The 22176-nt window shown below is 43.2% G+C and overlaps 1 protein-coding gene across 1 annotated transcript; it reads left to right on the top strand.

Annotated features, from left to right (window-relative positions):
• Positions 1–518: 518 nt before the first annotated feature.
• LOC308295014 (phosphatidylinositol 5-phosphate 4-kinase type-2 beta-like) lies at positions 519–1640 on the top strand (the record flags this gene model as incomplete). The annotated part of the gene is made up of 1 exon (XM_080737953.1): positions 519–1640. Exon 1 carries the CDS (start codon positions 591–593, stop codon positions 1638–1640), a length of 1050 nt encoding a protein of 349 aa, XP_080594079.1. The 5' UTR covers positions 519–590.
• Positions 1641–22176: the final 20536 nt, after the last annotated feature.

Below are 22176 nucleotides of genomic sequence, written 5' to 3'. Positions count from 1 at the left end.
TAATGTACAATCTCTGTAAAGTGCCTTGGATAACGACACAATATAAATGCACCATTTACAGTGCTCACTTCACAAATCCAAACTAGTCTTATATTAATTAATTTAGTTAGCCACTGCCTTTTTCTCCGGTCAGATGCCGTCTGTCTGATCGTTCTGTATGGAACGAGCGAAATAACACGTTTTATCTTCATCTCATCCCACCAGGCTAGACTGGCCTGTCGAGTGTACCAATACACTATGTCCAAATATGAAGTCCAACACCACTGACGTCATGTCGCTGACGTGTAGAGAGAGAATATAGGCAATATATTCACCTGGCGCTGAGCTCTACAGTAGTTCAACGTGGCAAAGGCTAGACTCGGCGCTACATTCCATTGAACGTGGCGAAAGGCTTTGCGATTAAGCTTTCATTTTATCCCCCCCGCCCCCCGCCACGGATGACGATGGCACTCAGAGCCACTAGCGCTGCAGCAGCGGTGGCAGCAGCGGAGCCCCTGACCTCCAACATGACGACCAAGACCAAGAAGAAACATTTCATCGGACAGAAGGTCAAGCTGTTCGTGGCCGGGGAGCCCGTGCTCAACGTCCTGATGTGGGGTATCAACCACACGGTCAGCGACCTGGCCAACCAGCCCGTGCCCGTCATGCTGCTGCCCGACGACTTCAAGGCCTACAGCAAGATCAAGGTGGACAACCACCTGTACAGCCGCGAGCACCTGCCCAGCCACTTCAAGTTCAAGGAGTACTGCCCTGTGGTGTTCCGCAACATCCGCGAGCGCTTCGGCCTGGACGACCAGGACTACCTGGGCTCGCTGGTGCGCGAGGCGCCGCTCCGCAGCGAGGAAGCGCAGGGCCGCTTCGGCCACGCCATCTTCCTCAGCAGTGACCGGCGGCTGCTCGTCAAGACGGTGTCGGCCGAGGACGTGGCCGAGATCCACAACATCCTGGTGCGCTACCATGCCTTCGTGGTGGAGTGCCACGGCCAGACGCTGCTGCCCCAGTTCCTGGGCCTGTACAAGCTGACGGTGGAAGGCACGGACACCTTCGCCGTGGTGACGCGCAACGTGTTCGGCAGCGGGGGCGACGGCCGGCTCACGGTGCACCGCAAGTACGACCTGAAGGGCTCGACGGTCAGCCGGGAGGCCGGCCCCAAGGAGAGGGCCAAGGAGCTGCCCACGCTCAAGGACAACGACTTCCTGCGGGACGGCCAGAGGCTGCTGACGGGCGACGAGGGCAAGAAGAGCCTGCTGGAGAAGCTGAGGCGTGACGTGGAGTTCCTGGCCGCGCTGAAGATGATGGACTACAGCCTGCTGGTGGGTATCCACAACGTGACGAAGGCCGAGCGCGAGGAGAGGGAGGCGGCGGGGGTGGGGCGCGACAGGACGGAGGGAGGAGGAGGAGCAGGAGGAGAGTTTGACCCGTCCGTGGACGTCTACGCCGTCCGGAGTCACGAGCGCGCCGTGAATAAGGAGGTGTACTTCATGGCCATCGTGGGTATCCTCACGCACTACGACGCCAAGAAGAAGGCGGCGCACGCCGCCAAGACGGTGAAGCACGGCGGGCGGGCCGACATCTCCACCGTGAACCCCGAGCAGTACTCCAAGCGCTTCCTGGAGTTCATTACCACCATCCTGTCGTAGGATCGCCTCTCTCGACGTTAGGGAAGCTGCGATCCGATCTTCAGATCAGATATCGGCCCGATATCAGCCAAAAAAAACTTAGATTGGATCAATACTCTATGTATATGATTGAATTTGTGTTTTTTTCAAAGTAATTTTAGGAAGACAATTTTGGAGCGGTTGAACAGCACTCCCAATGGAAATCTTTGTGTGTCTATGTCTCCGGCATGCCCTGTCCCGTTCAGCATAAATAGCTGCAATGGTGCTGGGTGACCAGAAGAGGGCGCTGTTGCACAGCCAAGCCACACCAGTACTGTACCGTACTGACAGACAGGAACAGATAGAGAAGGGCACTGTTGTGCAGACTAGACACAAACGCACACACACACACACACACAATGGGTATAGCTGCATGCTCAGATTCACCGCTCCACTTCGAACCAAGGTTTGATTTTGAGACTCGGAGCACCCGATTGGCTCACATCTGTCTGCATGCATAGGGTCACATTGGCCGAGCTTGGCAAGACGCTTAATGACAAGAATAGCACCACTCATCTCGCACTTGGTGTGATTTTTAAATATTTTTTTAATGTAGGAATCATTAAAGAATGGGACTGTTAAAAGGGGAATGGAAAGGAACCAGAATTGTTGTAATCCTAGAAGTCACAGCTCTCAGCCCAGATTGGGACATGGCGTTGTGGTGGCAGTGTTGATTTCTTTATTAACGGTTTGTAAATAGTACAGTTGTCAGCTCCGAAGAGCTTTCAGCTCCCGCATCCTTATTCAGGACGTCCACATACGTTAACGTGGAACGTCCAATCGATGCCCGCGCGTTGGTTCCCACAGGACCAGCCTGCTGGCCGGGAGCTCCCGATGTCTGTGGCAGTGGCCGGCCAGCTTCATCCTCCTAGCTGCTACCTTCTTGCTGAGCCTCGGCAGTTGCCTGTACAGGTCCTTGTTGGTAATGTGGATGTTCTGGTCCACATTCAGAACAGCTCGTAGTATTCTGGTGTAGCACCCATCCAGGGACTTCTGCAGGGTGGTTGTCAGGGTCCAGCTTTCACAGCCATACAAGAGGACAGACTCCACAGTGGCGTGGAATAGGCTCACACTGCTGCTATTCAGTAAGACTCTCTGGTCTGGCCTCTGAAATCCTCTGGTGAGCCTAAAGGATCACACAGGCACACAAGCCTCCACGCCACGACAAAGCAGAGTCCATGTGGATTTTTTTTATTCTATTGATTTAATGAACACTAAAGCAAATGGCAAACACAAGTTAGCAATGCACAGCACCACTTTTGGTCAGTCATCGTATTCAGTAAAAGGGATACACTTGTGGAATGCCCTACCAACTGAAAAGAATTAAATAAATCAAAATATTGAATGAAAAGGTTAAATGCTGGTTAAAATAAAACCAAAGCTGCAAACACTAATATGTTAAGCACGTTTTAGAATGTTAATGTCACTGCTTTCTGACAGTCATTTGTCAGACTTTTGTAGGTATATATTTGTATAAAAAAGCCAAACCAGGGACTGGGGTCGCAAAATAGCCTCGGCTATAAACCCAATAGATATACAATGCAATGTTTAAATGTTTTTATAACTTGATATATCATTGTTTGTATTGTCCCTGTCAAATAAATGTAAATAAAATAAATAAATGAACAAACGTTCAGGTAGGGGCCCTAACCCTCTCTCCAAATCCTTTGTAACTTCCTTATAAATACATAAAATATATTACCTCATTTACTGACAGATTCTGATTGGCTTTGATTTAGCTTCTGCCAGCCATTTAACATTTTCACCTTTCTTTCTCTACCTAGTGGGAACGTGCACGCTCAATTTCACCAAGATTGCATGCTGTGTTCATGATTTGAGGCATTTTGTTCAAAACGGAGCAATCCTGCAAACTTTGGAAGCCAATTGTAGCCAATCAGGATGGAATATGGAAAATCGGACGTATCCATGATGATCACATGACTGTAGAGATACTGTCTACCGATTTGTAGGATTTTTGGACAAAATCTGTAGGAGTAGTGTACAGAAATGTGTTTTGCAAACATCGGCCTCATGGTGGCGCTAGAACAGGCCCCACATTTGAAAAATGTGGGGCAGAGGTTCTGAATTGGCATCCAGGGAGTCTGTGTGCTCAGTTTGCCAGCGATCGGGCCAACCGCGCCGGAGATTAGCTGTACACAAACTCGGAGGACGGACGGACGGACGCACGGACGGACGCACGCACGCACGCACGGACAGGGGCGAAAACAAACTCTCCCCCTGCCTTCGGCTGGTGGAGACAATTAACAGGTTTTATCTGTCCCGTACGTCCAGAATATGTGTGTAGTGTCCGTCCCGGTCTGATGGCATTGGATGATTAAAAATGTCCAATGAGACCATACTTTGAGGATTGGTCAAGCTTCCCATGACAATTCGGCCCTACAGATAAAATCATTCATTCATTCTGAATTCTGATCTCTGGAACTCTAGAACACATACCGCTTCACTTCGAACCGAATGTATATACAGACTTCATAGCTCTAGAATACATAGAATAAAAGTTCACTGCTTCACTTCGAACCGAGGTTTGATTTTTTTTCCTTCATCCAACTTTAGAAAAAGGTTATTGGTTAATAGATAGTGGAAAGGGTACAGCATGGAAAAGACTGGATTAGTAGCACAAAGTGAAGTAATGCATGTTCAATAGTGCTTAAGAAAACATGTTAACATTTCTTAAAAATGGATGGAGTTTTACTTTTGTATACCGTGTGTGTGTGTGTGTGTGTGTGTGTGTGTGTGTGTGTGTGTGTGTGTGTGTGTGTGTGTGTGTGTGTGTGTGTGTGTGTGTGTGTGTGTGAGAGAGAGAGAGAGAGAGAGAGAGAGAGAGAGGACACACACCATTGACTCATTGATTCATTTTGTAAAAAAATACTGGAGCAGGCTGCATTCAACATGATCTAACTTTACATGGGACAATCTTTTTTCCTGATTCTATGACATCAATGTGCACCTTTTTGCAACATAGATGGCTGGATCTGATTGACAAGTTTTATTAAGTAATTAAAAACCTGGCACAGAGAGATAATAAATAAATAAAGCTGGCAGTAAAAGTGTAACACAAAAATGTAAAACCCCTGCCCAAATTGAATCTTGACAACAACACTAGTGAAAGCTTCTACGCCATTGTATTAACTCTCCACTGGTTGGTGTCTATTATTGTAGCCCTGAAGTTAGATAATTTTATACGAAAATACCCTTTTTAATGCTTGCCTATAATTCCACATTGAAATTATGTAATGAACAGCCTAAACCCTAAAGCATAAGTATAAAAATTAATTTGAATACCTTACCTTGTCCACCACATGTGCAAGTAGACCAAAAGGCACACTTTTGCCATACCCAGTAGGCAACACTGCAAAAACACTTTGGCCTCCAACTAAGGCTTTAATAATGGCCCTTTGTTTTTCCTGGAGGGGAAAAGGTGACACCTCATCCAACATATCGCTGAGATCCATTCCTGTGTCTAAATTAAATCCCTGTGAGTCACAGGTCAGATGACCTTTGCTATACTTGTGTCACTGTCTCTGTATTTAAATCTTTCTCTTTGACACTCTTTCTGCCAGTTTCTTCCTGACTGTCCTCTCTGGCCACCCCACAATCACAGTTAGCCACCTGTCTCCCGTCTACTCCTTAATATCACAGCACCCTTCCCATTACACACCTGTGACTACTTCCCCAATTCATACAACACCTATAAAAACACCACATATGAGCTTAGACTCTTTCTCCTCAATAACCATTGCGGTTTTGACTCTGCTTGTTATACAACTCGTTTTTGCCTGCTCCCAAGGACCTGTTTGCCTGTTAGGACTGCTTTAAGGTTTGGACTCTCTGCTTGTTAAACGACTCGTTGTTGCCTACTCCCAAGGACCTGTTTGCCTGTTCGGACTGACCTATAGTTTTGACCTCTGCCTGTCTCGACACTGATCTTTTTGTCACCAAAATGCCAAATCCTGTATGTAGCAACTGTAAAGGGGAAATCCCCCAAAAAGCCTGTGGCTACAAAAGATTTTCCATTGGAAGTCTGACTAGTCCAAGAACAGCAGGAATAGTCTTTCCCCAGCTGTCCACAACAGATTTTTTTTGTGTGAATTGTGTTACACAATTCAACCAAATAACAAAGCCAAAGGGCAAAAAGAGAACTTTTTATGGCCCTCCAAACAGTGCACCTGCAGCCAAAAGCCAGAGTCCTGCCCAAAGCCCTAAAACTCCCCAGAGCCCAGAGCAAGGCAGAGTGGAACGGCTAAGTGGACCCCTAGCCCAGAGCAATTAATCCCAAGTGGCCCGGCCAAGAAGACCCCTAGCCCAGAGCAATTAATCCCAAGTGGCCCGGCCAAGAGGACCCCTAGCCCAGAGCAATCAAGCCCAAGTACATCTGGCCCTTAAGTGCAACGCCAAAAACCAAGAACTCCAAGGCTTGGAGGATTAGTTCAAGTAAGATTTGAAGCAAAGACTGTATAAGAAAGTTCTAAAAAGCTTAATGAAGTTGCCCAAGGCAAAAACTGCATTCGACCAAATTGTCACTGAGACAATGCAGAAAGAGGTAATTATGAGAAGTACATAATAACCCTTTATTCTGTAATGACTGTTAAAGAGTCGAGTGTATGTGTGACTGTACATCAATACAATAGTGCATGACTACAGTAATTGACTCCTATGAATTAATTTCAGATGAAGCAGTTGCAGTCAGACCCAACTGGACCGTTCTGCAAACAACTTTCCAGTGAATCCCTGGGTGATTTCTCGTGGAAAAAGTCAGAAGACTGGGTGTCTAACAAAGCACAGCTCACAATGGTCTGTATGAAGGCCATGTTTCCACAGCCTAAGAACATAGAGAAACAGCACCTGGTCACAGATGGGGATGGTGTTTTCCTCTGGTGTTTCAGTCCGAGTGTATCAAAGGGTGCGTTAGGAAATGCGCACCGGGTGGACTGCGCGGGCGTTTATCGTGGGCTTGCCCAGGCCTTACGGCCTGGGCATAAATATAACGATTGCATTCACCACGGCTTCGTAACTCGCGCGGCGCTCCGCCGGCCGCGCGGCCCTGGCCCGCTCTTCGCGGCCACTCGCGCCTGCGGCGCTCGGGGGCGAAGAGCAGGACCAAGGTCCGCTGGCCTTCGCGCCGCTTGCAATGTCGTGGACAATAAAACGAGCGCACCCTTTGATACACTCTGACTGAATCACCAGTAGAAAACACTCTCTCGTCACAGATGAGCACACAGGGTATCTAAAACACAACCAGTCTATCGTTGCATGCCTGTATTCTTTTTTCTCCCTGCAATAACATGTTACTTTATTTGTGGACAGACGGCGTGTAGAACATGACAAGGCAGCCAAACTTTGGAAAGGGGAAGTACAGGTAAATGGTAGTACATTATAACAATTAAGCCACAGCCAGCCTTACCAATATTGAAAACCTATAGACTTATTAGACTCAGAATTTAAATCAAAGCCAACAATACATGTGATTATTAGGACAACAAAAATTCTAGTTCCATTCCATGGTATTAAAAAACAGTGATGGGATAAGGTGGGGAACGAAGAAGAGGTCCAAGGCAACTCTGTTCAGTATAAAAATAGCAAACAACTTTTATTTAATTCATGGCAGCAAAGATAAAAAACACGACCGACGCGTTTCGGCCACAAGTGGCCTTCATCAGGGTCCGTTGGGACTGACTATGACAAACATCATTAAATAGCGCCCAAGATCATTCACAGGACTTCACCAACGATGTGACACTGACACAGTCTAATGACCCTACGAAACTATACCAAGAATTGAAAAACCTGTTACAAAAGGAAAAGAAACTGGAACTACAGTCAATTACCCTTTCCGACTATTGGAGGGAAGAAATGATCCCTCGGGGCCTGAGAGTGAAAAAATTCCCCGCATTCGGGAGCGATAACACTGATTTTAAAAACAAATGGGAAGCAATATTGAACAAATGTTCTCTTGACCTGATCTTACTCCTTATTGATGAATCCAAGACACAGAAAACGGAAATGCAAGTGGAGATTCAGGAAGTGAAAGAACAACTTGCCCGAGTCGCAGATACAGAGCGGAAGGAATCATTGGACAAACTACTCCAGGAGGACATGGATAAATTCACCAGTGCACTGCGTGATGTAAAACTGGACAAATTCAGACGGGACCAAAATGACTATAGGAAAGGAAATGTGTATTCATGGAAACAAAACACCTTTGGTGGACGTGGCACTGTTAACAGACAGAAACATGCACGCTCTGTGTCCTTCACTCTTCCAAGCAGCGACGAGGATGATATGTTGAGTGACTCCGCAACTAGTGCTTCTGATTTTTTAGACAAACGCACCACGCCTCGCAGAGGAAGAGGAAGACGAGGAGGGGGAGGAGGAGGAGGAAGCGGACGCTTTCCTCCACACCGTTCGGACAACCACTACCAGCTACGCAGCACGGGACCGACACAGACATCCTGAACCAGACGGTGATAAATATCTCAGGTACGAATCTCTCGAATGCTAGTATGTCTGTCCTATCAAAAGGACTTTCCTTTGCTCCTACATATACTACAAATGAATTTAAAACCAAAGTTGACTTGTTTAAATTCTATCGAAGCCTGCATTTAAAAGCATGGTACAACCACGACCCCCACAACACCGTGGCTAGAACGACAACACCTGAAACTGAGCAGCATGTCGCTCATACACCTTTCAAACCAAAATCCAAGTTCTTTCCTCTTAATAATAATGCTTGCCTCAACGCATTTACAAAAAAAGTAACATATGATGTGGAAACACTATTTCAGGATGGACGCAGACGCTCACAGAAATACAACCTTACAATGGAGGAGAACCAGGCTATCTTGGAACTTCAAAACAACAGCAACTTGGTGGTTAAGATGGCAGACAAAGGAGGTGCTACAGTAATTTGGGGTAAGGAACAATATGTTCAAGAGGCTTTACGCCAACTAGGCAACCCTATTTATTACAGTCCAGTGATGACAAACCCCTTGACTGATATGCACACTGAGCTAAAACAACTTCTGGACAGAGCTAAAGATGAGAATTGGATAACGGAGAAGGAATATGATTTTTTATTACCCACAAGCCCTTGTTTGGCATCCTTCTATATGTTGCCTAAAATCCACAAGGACTCTGTCAATCAGTTTACAGTTTACAGTTTAGGCATTTAGCAGACGCTTTTAATCCAAAGCGACTTACAATAAGCAGATACAACATCGCAATAATAAACAAGATAATAGGTCAGTACATTAACAGCAATATAACAATGTAAATGGATATCTATCTAGAGAAAAACACAATATAATCAAGTTCTAAAGGAACCTAACAAACAAATGCTTCATGTATGGTCATTGATTTTACTGTAGTGCTAAGGGTTTAGGTGGAGTCTGAAAAGGTGAGTTTTCAGTCCACGGCGAAAGGTAGCGAGTGAGTCCGTTGTTCTAAGTGCGACAGGGAGTTTATTCCACAACTTGGGAGCCAAGAGGGCAAACTGTCTCGGACGAGTGGATTTTTGCCCTGGAGTTTTTAGCGAGGGTTCGGTCAGCATCCCTGTTTCGGCTGATAATCCACCTGGCAGACCTATTATTAGTGGTAATGAAACCCTGTCTGAACCAGCTTCCAAATTTATAGATTACTTTATCAAGCCCTTCGTTACCAACTTACCTGCCTATCTGCAAGATACAACTAATGTTTTAAAACAACTAGATGATCTTCAAAATATTGGAAATGCCCTTCTTGTCACAATGGATGTGGAATCTCTTTACACAAATATTGATCACAGTGAGGGCCTGGAAGCGCTCAGACATTATCTCCAACAACGCCCTGAGGACAGTATGCCCCCTAGTGATTTTATTGTGTCATTGGCAGAATGGACACTCAAAAACAATGTATTTCTATTTCAGGACCAGTTCTACAGACAGGAAAAGGGGACAGCTATGGGCGCAGCATATGCCCCTAGCTATGCAGGACTCTTTCTAGGCTTATGGGAGCAACACTTCATCTACAGCCAAACCAATCCTTTTTTGGACAAGATCAAATGGTACGGCAGGTACATTGACGATTTATTTTTTATCTTTACTGGATCTGAACAAGACTTGTTGGACTTCCATAAATATATCAATTCGACCAATGTCAATCTGAAACTTACTCTGGAGTATAGCAAGTCAGAAATTCATTTTCTAGATTTGAATATAACAAAGGATGACAATGGATTTATACATACCTCAATTTTTAGGAAAAGTACTGATCGGAATACTATCTTGAGGGCCGATAGCTTTCACCCCTCCAGCCTCATTTCAAATATTCCTTTTGGACAGTTTCAGAGACTCCGTCGAATATGTGATTCTGAGGATGACTTTGACCAACAAGCTGTTAACATGCACCAGAGGTTTATCCAGAGGGGATACAAGAGGGATACACTGAACCAAGCTTACTCCAAAGCCAAATCTCTGGAGAGAAGAGGTTTGTTCAAAAAAAGTTCCCGTCCTTCTAAATCAGGACAGATCTATTTCACCACTCAGTACAGCACCTACGCTCATGACATTAAGCACATCATTAAAAAGAACTGGAGCATTCTCCAAAGCGACCCTGAACTAAGACCTGTGTTCCCTGATTCCCCATCTTTTTCCTTTAGGCGTGCCCCCACCCTCAAGGACAAACTTGTACGGAGTTACCTACCAGCTGCCCCTAAAGAGTCCTGGCTCCCACCACCCCCAATGGGAAACTTCAGATGTGGTAACTGCAACCACTGTTCGAATATTATTAAATCAAGCAGCTTTGTGGACGTGTTCAGTCATAAAACCTATAAGGTCAGAAGCTTTGCCAACTGTAACTCCACCTATGTGGTGTATAGACTACAATGTGAATGTGGTTGCTTCTACATTGGACGCACAAAGCGAAGACTGAAAGACAGATTCGCTGAGCATAAATATGCTGTACGAACTGGAAACCCAAATTATCCCATGGCAGAACACTACAAAACAGCTGGACACACCAATCCCAATAATTTAAAAATTATGGTGATCGAAGCAATTCCTAAGTCTGTAAGGGGTGGTGACAGATTGAAACAGCTTCTCCAAAGGGAGACTTTTTGGATCATCACACTAAAAGCTACTAACTACCCTGGTCTCAATGATGACATTGACTTCTCTCCCTTCCTTTAATTATTTAGTTGAATTTATATCTAGTTGACATTTTGATCTTTGTACACATTCTGTTTATTATTTTCTGTAGTTCTAATTTTGCATTTTTTGTATTGTTATTTCCTGATTTTGTATTGATCTATGGGGCCTTTTGAGTCCAACTTGATGTATTTTATTGTTTTCTATTTAGTCTATTTTGTCAATGGGTGTGGTCTAGGTTGTTATTGTCTATTAATCACTGATTGGTGAAGTCCTGTGAATGATCTTGGGCGCTATTTAATGATGTTTGTCATAGTCAGTCCCAACGGACCCTGATGAAGGCCACTTGTGGCCGAAACGCGTCGGTCGTGTTTTTTATCTTTGCTGCCATGAATTAAATAAAAGTTGTTTGCTATTTTTATACTGAACAGAGTTGCCTTGGACCTCTTCTTCGTTCCCCACCTTACCCCATCACTGTTTTTTAATACCATGGAATGGAACTAGAATTTTTGTTGTCCTAAGATACACTTACCCTCTCCAAAGAGCACCTGTCTACAGTTTTTTATTGTTACATTCACGGATCCACGCAGCGCTTCTTCTACTTTTATCCGATACATGTGATTATTTCACATATTTATAATCATGTAATTAGAGAAAAACTGCTAGACGAACGCAACGCCAAGGTCGCACTGCCACTCGTGCAAATGCACTGTCCTTTGACAATGTTCAGGTACTGCAAAAAACATTTCCTATGTTACTGTATTTGAAACGTATTATTATTTAACATTTAACTCATTCCTTCTAAATTGTACAGTTGCTCGCTCATGCGAAACACCAGAGCAGCGACCATGGAAACAAGTTCATGATGTGGGCATACCAGTTTGCCACTCAGTACAGGGTCAATTTCAGCCAGCTGACCGGTCCACCAATGATGGCTGTCGACATCCCACCAGAGAATTTTCTTCCCTCTCCACAGGTGGGTGACCAAGCAATTAATAATGTACTTATTATGATAAGTACCCTGTATAATTATACATTAACCCTTTCCAAGCCACGGGGAGCCCCTTAATATTAAAACCGGAATATACCGGACATCTGAGCAAGGAGTTTTAACCGCGCCGTCTTTTACCGTACTTTGTCATTAAAACCGAAATAAATGATTTTTATCCGAAAATCGGCGATCGTCTAACCTTCCCTAGTCACTGCTTGTCCATCAATAGCTCATGGCTGCTCTGACATGAAGCAGAAGTGACGTCAGGTCCTTTCCTTCTCAGAGGCTCCTTGCTGCCGTCCGCAAAGGGCTAAGCTAGCCAAAATGCTCACATCGACCGTTCAGTCATACCTGGACCATATGCTTGGATTATATGCACACGGATCGCGCAGAGATCCAGATATTCATGGTGAGCAAATGACTGGGGGATTAAAAAACAAGAAAAAAAAACAACGGCGCGGTTCAAGAAGGAGGGGTGGCGGGCTCATGTTTATAAACATAATATTATGTCTCAGATCATAATACAATAATAGAAATGTCACGGCTAATCTACCAACAACCATTCTATTTCGGCTGGCAAACTGTTAAAATAATATTTCTAAAGAATCATAGACATGGAATGCATAGCAACTGTTACCCATGTGTTTTCTTCTGTTTGAAATTTAGACTTATGACTCTATTCGCCAGCGAATGACAACCATTGTCATGCGGATCATTGCTGACAATTTTACCAGCCCTGGTAGGCCCCTTCATGCCCACACAAAGGAAATGCAGATAAAAAGCACTGTTGTAAGTTCACATATAATCATGCCATATACTCGGAGTAGCTTAACCATAAAGAGATGGTTCTGGTACTTCTTGATTTGCAATTGGGTAATTGGATTCCCTTAGTATTACAAGGTGTGTTCAATGGTGAAGTGGTTCTCTATTTTATACAGTATGCACAATTATGCTTCTATGGTGAAGTAGTACTCTAATATATATGCACCATTATGCTTCTATGTCTTTGCCAGTAATAAAAGATTGCTTTTTCTTACAGACAAAGGTGGTGAAACTATGGTTCAGTGCAGCAGCAACCTCTGTGGTGGAACTTGGTTCCACAAGGGTTGTGTAGTGATGGCCATAGAACCCACTGAAGTCGAGGATTGGTTCTGCAGCATAGAGTGCCAGGAAAGCGGCTCCTATGTGCACTGCTACTGCCACACCCGCCAGGGTGGTAAAATGTTCCAGTGTGCACTTGGGAATGCCTAAAAAGTATGTGTGGTACCATGGAAAGTGTCTGAGTACCTCAGAAAAGGAAAAAGCTAAGCAACGTATGTGTAATTCAATTCTCAAAACAAATTGCCATGAATATGGAATTGTGTTTTCATAGTAAGATGTTGTGTTTTTTTGTGTAATATAGCCACATGGACATGATACAGGAGAATGCCTCAACCACAAGTTAGAAAATCCTACGGACCCCGTCCTCAATTACAGCAAAGCAGTAATATGGGAGGGCCTCTACAACATGCTGTGAGGGAGGGAGATGGAGAAGCCATGACAGATTTTTGGAAGACAGACACGGTTCTTTTCTCAGAAAGACACCATTCAAAATATTTAGGCAACATGTATCAATATATGGCAAAGATGTGTGCTACTGAAAATGTAATGTGCAGACTACAATCATTTCCTAATTCAAATTTCCAATATTACCTAATTCATGTGGAGACTGGATCAATCGTTATTTTGTTTTGTACATTAGGGATTGAGGGGTTCCATCCAGAACGAGTCCGGATGGACCTCAAGTGGAACCGTGTGGCAAACCCGAGGGGTGGACCAGGCTCGAACATTGCCTTAGACCTGGTCAATGAACTTCAGAACGAGTTCAAAGGTATAAAAAGTAGCATCTTATTCAAAAATGATTCACAAAATATAATCTTATGAGTAAAATGTCTTATTCTTAAACATGTGTTGTAATACCTGTATTTAATGCAACTGGTTTTGCAGACTTGCTCCAGCGACCGAGGGGGATGTATACAGACTCGCAGGTTGCTCGCTGTGCCCAAATGTCTGGTTCCTTCGGGAAGGAGCTGGACCATCTATTCAGAACATCTGGAATTGGACAGGCTGCAACACAACACAGTGGGACAGCTGCATTCCCGAGAAGACAAAGGGAAGATGTTGCCAAATTTGTGGCTGAATACAGACAGGACAAATTGTTTGAGTCTGTCCCTGGGAGAAGCCACCAGGGCTTTCCTACCTTCTCATATGACCAGAGGTGGAAGGATCCTGAGAAGATGGGGAGGTTGATGAGGAGCCTTGCTGAGAGAATGGATGGCTGGCCAATATTGTCAGTGGGATGAAAACTCGAGAGAAATACACTGGCATGTATATGTAATGTATGTTTTAATACTACATGAATTGAGTACTGTGTGTTCTACATAGTTCCAAAACAGAAGTCAGAGAAGTGTATTATGCATTGTGGAAGAGCCTTCAGGATGGCTTTTGGAATGGCAGGGAGCATGTCTTGTCCCTGAAAATAAACTGGTCGACATGTTCATGAGGAACACGGATAGTGGCGCACAAAAAAGGATCCTGGACACATTTGTCCAACCTGACAGCCAAATACGATGTGTAGTGGCAACTATTGCATTTGGGATGGGTGTCCAGGTTGAAGATGTGAGCACTGTTGTACACTGGGGGGGCCCCAAGGAACATCCTGAACTATTGGCAGGTATGAATTGGAATGACACTTATTCACAAGATTCAAAATGTTTTGAGATTCTATATCTTTTTTTAAACTTAGTATGTAATAGCATATTTAAAACTGTAACATGGAAAGTTATTGAATCATGCATTCAAATATTCTTTTCTCTACCTTCTCTACATGGTAGGAGGTGGGAAGGTGTTCCCGTGATGGAACTCCGGGGAGAGGCCTGATGTATGTGTACAGTCGCTCACGAGAAAGTGTGCATAAGGAGGCAGGCACTGCAACACATCCTCTTGCCCCAGATGGAGGCAGAAGATGCCCTGGAAGCTGCATGTGGAGGAGATGTGTGTTGTTGTGTGTGATGCTGCTAATCTGGCATTATAATGTCTTATTTTTTTCTTTTCTTCAAGCAGTTTTATTTGTGGGATTATTGCACTAATGCATAAAGTGATTTATTTTGATTTGCACACCCACCACACGTGCTCTTCATTTCTCCAGCCCTTAATTACCTTTAATAAAAACCCTAAACCCCAGTTTTGAGTCTGAGTCGATAACTGTTCTCCTCCGAACCTCCATAGTGAAGTCGGAGTTGGGTTGGAATCTCCTGTGTTGATGGGTATTACATGTTTGAGGATTTGTTAATAACGAAGGCTTCCATCTAAACTGCAAAATGTCCTTGGGGAAACGGATGAGGGCAGTCACAGCATAGTTCCTTTTTTCTGGAGTTGAGAACACAAGTGAATGTAAGCATACAAAATGTGAACCTTTTTTTTGTTGTGACTGCAGTTTCCAAAATGTAGGAATATGTGAAGTCTCCAACTGCTGTCTTTGGGTTAGGGTGTAGTGGGTTTATATCACTGGTTCGGGACCCAGTTGGGGGTCACAGACCGATTTTTATGGGTCCCCTTTTTTTGGTTTTCGACATTATTTCAATCCAATACAATGTTCTTTTTTGCTATTTTACTTACCCTGGGTCGTCCTACGCTTTCCAACGAGTGATGCTAGATGGTCCGACGATTTATTCCATTGAAAATGGTTTAAAATAAAATTTAGAGCCCCCCAAAAAAAACTCAATCTATACTGTCGGCGGCGTGACGTATTCCGTGCCTATCCCGGACTAGTCCGGGATATTTAATAAAATGAATTAATTAATCGGAGACCTCAACGAAGCCCCGGTCTAATTTCCCATCCATGGCCGTGGCCGAGACTCTGTTTACATCGGCCCGTAATCGGGCAACGCCGCCGCATCGCGCCGCCCACTCCAATACAAACTCACATCTTTAGAGACCTTTTTCTCTGAATTGTGTTCCCAGACCAAAGACAAAGTTTTTTTGCGACTGAAATAGCTTTAGATCGGGCTTCTAAAAAATAAAGAAGCTAATAGCTAACTGTTAGCTAACTTCCTCCTCTCGTCATACATAACAGTGGCTGGAGTGAAATCACAAGGCTACTGGCTTCTTCGACGGAAGCTATAGCGAAGGCCTATACAGAAATGTCTGGCACTCTAGCGCCCTCTTTTGGCCCGGGCACTGTATGAGTTAACCACTTGAACCCTATAGCGTACATATTCTGAGAACTTTAGCCAAAAATAGCCGATCTACAAGCTCACAACGCCTCGCAGCACGAGACGTTGTGAGCTTGTAGATCGGCTTTTTAGCAAAGAGGTTTGGTGTAGAGGGGAAAAAGAGCAGACTATAAGTACAGAGTGAAAGGTCAAGTTTATTAATTATTGACAGTTCAAGTGGTTAAATATCTGAAAACTCAAATTGTCATGAATCCAAAATAGGCCTACACTGATGATTGTGCTGTCAAAAAATGAAACTATATGGAATCTATGAACAGGTTGTGGGGGTCCCTGCTTCATCTCTCTCTCAACTAAGGGGTCCTTGGCCGGAAAACATTGAAGACCCCTGTTTTAACCCATTAAGACCTGTAATTATTTTATACTTTAGCCATTGAAAGATAGCAGATATACAAGCTCACAGCGGGGCACCGAGTGCCACGCTTGTAGATCTGTTTTTTTTTTTTTTTTTTTTTTAATCATGAAAATATCAGCAAATCTTTGAATGCATATTTTTCAAAGCAAACTTCTGTAACTCAAATCTCTGCCTCTGGGGGCTCCCTGGAACAACATGTTTGAAATGTTTATTTATGACCACATAAAGAGAAGTAAAAGAATGCCTCGTACAAAGGACATAAACAATGCCAGTGCAGTCAGATGATTAGGGAAACAACCAGTTACAAAGTGCATGTAGGGCAGAACATTGTTACATACAATACTGTTGGGATACCTTCCTGCTTTTACACTGATTAGTGCAAAAAAGATTTCCTAGGGCCCTGGACAATAATAGGTTGACAGTTTTTATACGTTTCTTTGTTGTTTTGTCATAAAATATTAGAATTTGACATGTAACAAACATAGAGGTCCCCCTAAACATTGCCCAGCCAGCACGGTCAGGACCTGGACCAATCAGTGACGTCTCGATTGGGGCCAGATCACAGCCCATATGGGGATGATCTTGACGCCATTACCAGGACGTCATGGACTTTTTTGTTTGACAGGATTTATGTTGGTTGAAATCAGGTAATATTCTAGGCCAGATAAATATCATAACTAGTTAGATATGTCCCAGAATATAACCTTACGTGCTCATATTTCAACTAACATTACAAACAATAACAATAATCCTGTCAAACAAAAAAGTCCATATGACGTCCTGGTAATGACTTCAAGATCATCCCCATATGGGCTGTGATCTGGCCCCAATCGAGACGTCACTGATTGGTCCCACCGACAATTTACCCTTAGCCTACGGTAAATGTCCCAAAGCTAGTAAGAAATATGGCGTCCTCCTTACAAATACAATCGTGTGCGTGCGTGGTGTGCGTGCGTGGTGTGCATATGTGTGTGCGTGCGTGCATGCGTGGTGTGTGTGTGTGTGTGTGTGTGTGTGTGTGTGTGTGTGTGTGTGTGTGTGTGTGTGTGTGTGCGCGCGCGCGTGTGTGTGTGCATGTGTGTGTGCGTGCGTGGTGTGTGTGCGTGTGTGTGTGTGTGTGTGTGTGTGTGTGTGTGTGTGTGTGTGTGTGTGTGTGTGTTCTTACATTACTCACCTACTTAGGACCGTTACTAAGAAAACCACCTTCCGTATTAGGACCGTTGACCAAGTTAGGACCAAAATCATGGTCCTAAGTAGGTTTGACCACTATAACAGATAGATAATGTCATTTTAACATGCCTGGTGTTGAAATTGGCATGGTCCTAAAAAGGAGGCATTTTTATATATGGTCCTAAAAAGGAGTCATTTTTACATTTGGTGTGTGTAGAATGGTGTGTGTAGAATTTCGAGTGTGTGTTTTCTTGTGTGTGTCCGACTTAGGACCATCTGGCGAACTTAATATTTTAATTACTGGTGTGTGTAGAATTTTGAAGTGCAAATCTGCCTGGTCAAGTTATGCAATTGCAGTGAGACTAGCGCCTGTGTGTTTTGTAAATGCCATTGAAGGATACATCTACATTGAAGAACATAAAATATATAGAATGAAAAAACTAATAAATGTGTCTCTTTTTTTTGTCTCTTTTTGAATAATAACTTAATTATGTTTTATTTAATAAACATAAAACATAAACATAAAACATAAAACATAAAGCCTGTAGCTCTTTTATCTCCACATATGGACATACAAGGGATACAGGCAGAAAGATACTACTGAGATCTACATAAATGGACATTTCTACAATGAATATGTTGTCATGGCAACATGGGCACTGGATCATACTACTACTACTTCTCTATACATGGACCTGACCTCTACACTAATAGATTCCCCGCGACTGAGTAAACTGCGACCTGTGGTCGCGCAAATGTGACATTCGTGCGTCGCTTCCCGCCCTCAGGCGTCTTCCTAGTATTATAATAGCCTATACATTATATACGGTAATTACATTTTATCATTACAATCATCCATTCCCACTCCTTCTCAGGGTTTATTTAACTGATAAATAACAGTGAATAGCTCTATATCATGATAGTAGTCGTTGCTATAGACTGAGCATACTAGTGTTTGTTACATTTTAACAAACACTTTTTAGCAACGATTAGGCCTGCTATCACAATATTGAGCTATTCACTGTCATTGAACAAACACTATATTAGCAATGATTCCTATCAGGAAGTAGAGCAATTTAACACTTGTGTGAACAAAGCATTGACCTCCAGTCTGCAACAACACGCTTCACGTATAGGCAAACAAAGGCCAGCCTGCTGCACATGTAGACCTCCTGCTTCTGGAACACATACTGTACATCATGCAGAGAGAGTAACTGGGGCCATGCATGGAGATGTTTTCTATTTAGCCATGCTGACGATGATGCTTGAAATTTCAGTAGTCAGTCCCCCAAATTTCCCCCAAAACTACAGGTAGATAGACATTACATGCTAATTAAAAATAGAGACGATTTCAATAAACATTCATTATGTTATATTATTCCAGATGTTATGGTATTTTAAGTTTGCAACAATGTCCAAATTACATTAAAGTTGGCAGCTCATCTCAGTGTGCTGTTTGATTCAAATAACTTGACATGATGCTCAATATGAAACAAAGCTAAATTACAGTAACTCCAAGTGACGTACTGTTGAAACAAGGGAAGCAAATTTAGAACATAAGATAACATTAGAAACAACTTCATTTTCTTATTCCCTACTAACCTGTCAGGTGGCCGGTCAGAGTCATTTTCTTATTCCCTACTAACCTGTCAGGTGGCCGGATAGAGTCAGCCAAAGGGCCGCATGTGGCCCCTGGGCCTTATAATGCCCGGGTCTGCCTTAGGTACTCCAGCTATAGGCTATGTCCACTGCTTGCCATGTGTTTCACAGGTCTCATGATTCATGGTGTCCTGCCTCAGTCTATTATGTCTGTGCTGTTGGTGCCAGTCCTCAAAGATAAGGCTGGGAAGCTAAATAGCATCTGTTGCCCTTGCCAGTGTCATATCTAAAATATTGGAAAGAATAATTTTAAATTAATAAACTTTGGAGCTGTATGTTCACACTGCAGACAATCAGTTTGGATTTAAAAGTAAACACAGCACTGACCTATGTATCTATGCCTTAAAAGAGCTGGTTGACATAAAATAGCCAGAATTCTACTTTATTTTTGTGTTTTATTGATGCCAGTCGGGCTTTTGATAAAATAAACCATGCCAAGTTATTTATGAAACTGATTGATAGAGGGGTTCCAAGATTTCTGGTCAGATTCCTGGCCTATTGTTATAGGCCAGTTACAGCAGACGTTTCAAGTGAAATGGGGCAATTCTATCTCTGAGCCTTTCCAGGTCAGTAATGGGGTTAGGCAATTTATATATTTTTATATATGGATGACCTGTCCAGAAAGTTAAATGATTGTTACACTGGTTGCTCTGTGGGTGATACTCTTGTCAGTCATCTCATGTACATATAACAAACATAACATATAACAACATATACAAATGGAGGTGAGTGCAGGGTTATCAATTCTCCTGTATAATATACTGTAGGTCAGGGGTGCCCACACTTTTTTAACGTGAGATCTACTTTTAAAATGACTAGCTCAACATGATCTACCCATCCAAAATGTTTCAGCTGAGGGCCTGAGGGGGGCTTTGGAATAGCAGCACTGGCGTTACATCAGTGTTGCCAGACGTACGATAATTATCGTATTTGTACGATAATTTGACCCTCTGTACGATGTACGATCAATAATTCCAAAAATGCCCAAATGTACGATAATTTCGGCATATCACCAAAAAGAGCGTGAATTCGCTATTTTCCCTGGCTGCTGATCTGGGATCTGGTTTGGCTTCTCAAAATAAGCCAGGAAATCAGTCAATCTGACCCTAGATCTGTACTTGGAGGCATTAAAAACACTGGTTGCATCTTTCCAGACCAGTTTCAGGCTTTTATTTGTGTAAGCTCCAGGAAGTTATTGCCTACCTCCACGCAGCATATCTGATGCGTTTTTGTCACGCATGAGTCTCAAACAAGGTTGTTTCGTACACTAAAGACGCATTTTTTGGTGAAATTACGTTTTTACGCAAGTGATTTCTCTTTTTTTGGCTGTGTACGATAGTTTCATGTCAAATACGATAATTCTGAGGCTCCTGTACGATAATTCAACATTTCCCATCTGGCGACACTGCGTTACATTTTAGACGAACAAACTTACTGTAAGGGGGAAATAAATGGGAAATACTGGGGGAAATGTCTTCATCCCATTCTGTATGGAAGTGGTAGGATTTGGGGTTCTTTGTAATGCTACTGACTCTTGAACAAAGCATTGCATTGGAGGTTTGCCTACTTTAGAAGCTATGAAGGGAGCTGACAGGCCTTCTTGATGTCATATTGACCATTTCTTTTTATATTTTAATTATATATTTCTAGAGGCATGTCATGTGGTCTACCTGCACACTCTTGGTGATCTACTGGTAGATCACGATCTACCTTTTGGGCACCCCTGCTGTAGGCACATGACACACAGACTGGTGTCCTGTGATCTGTCACAGGCTCCTACATTGTTTGGCTGGAGCTAAGTAGCTTCCAATAATCACATTTCTACCAGCTGATGTGTTCATTTTGGTAGCATAATGCAGTGGTTCTCAACCTTTTCTGGCCGTGACCCCCAAAATAATCATATTTGAACGGGGGACCCCCCACCGTGACGAGCACTTGGAATTGTAGGAGTTGGCATTACGTTTAGTTTGACCCCATCTATTCCATTCTGAAAATAGCATGTGTGGTGAGCATGTAGATCGGCTATTTTCACAATTTCTCCCTTATATTTGACAATTTGACCAATGTTTGACCAGAGGTACTAAAAAGATCTTTAAAGTCCTTAAATTGTCACTTTAGAAATGTGCAGATACCCTCTATACACTTACTACTACTACTGTATGTTGGTCTGTTTACTTTTGAGTGAGAAAACAATGTTAACATTTAGCTAAACTACTGGGGACCCCCAAAAATAATTTGGGGACCCCTCTGGGGCTCCCGACCCACAGGTTGAGAACCACTGGCATAATGTACTCCTTTAGTCAACCAGAATAATGTTGTTGTGTTGAGAAATGCAGACTTGTTTATTTATTTTACTCACTCATTGACACAGAGAAATGTATGTCCTGCCACTAAATGAATGAAAAAATGTTCCTCTTAGGTGCATGGGATCCATACCTGGATACTAGACTATAATTATGGACAGTATTATTTTACATACTTTTAAACTTGAAGTACAAAGTCATTTTCAGTCAGTTCCAAGTAACCAAAAAGGGTATTATCTTGGTTGAAACAACTATTTATGGGGTGCCTTGACCCAAAAGGTTTGAGAACCATGTCTTAAAACCAACTGGTAAGAAAAAACGGTGTTGGCTAGAGATGGGACGTTCGCGAACGAATCGAGTCTTTTGAACGGCTCTTTGAAATGAACGATGGGATCCGTTTCGCAGTATAGGGAACCGTTCCTTTCTAATGAACATGTGGTGCACAAGTAGAAGGTTGGAATGTTAATATACTTGAGTAAACGTGGTATAAAAATATAATTAAAGTAGCCTACAAAGTACCAATAGTAGAAAGTATTCATTATGCAGAATGTCCTGTTTCACAGGTTTTCCAATGAGTAAAATGTAGAAAAATCATTTGAACTGGTAGTTCGGCTATTTTCAAATGGCAG

Source organism: Nannobrachium achirus (genome assembly GCF_963921795.1).
Source record: "Nannobrachium achirus genome assembly, chromosome: 12".
In the NCBI taxonomy this organism is placed as follows: Eukaryota; Metazoa; Chordata; class Actinopteri; order Myctophiformes; family Myctophidae; genus Nannobrachium; species Nannobrachium achirus.
This window is presented reverse-complemented; position numbering and strand designations above follow the sequence as displayed.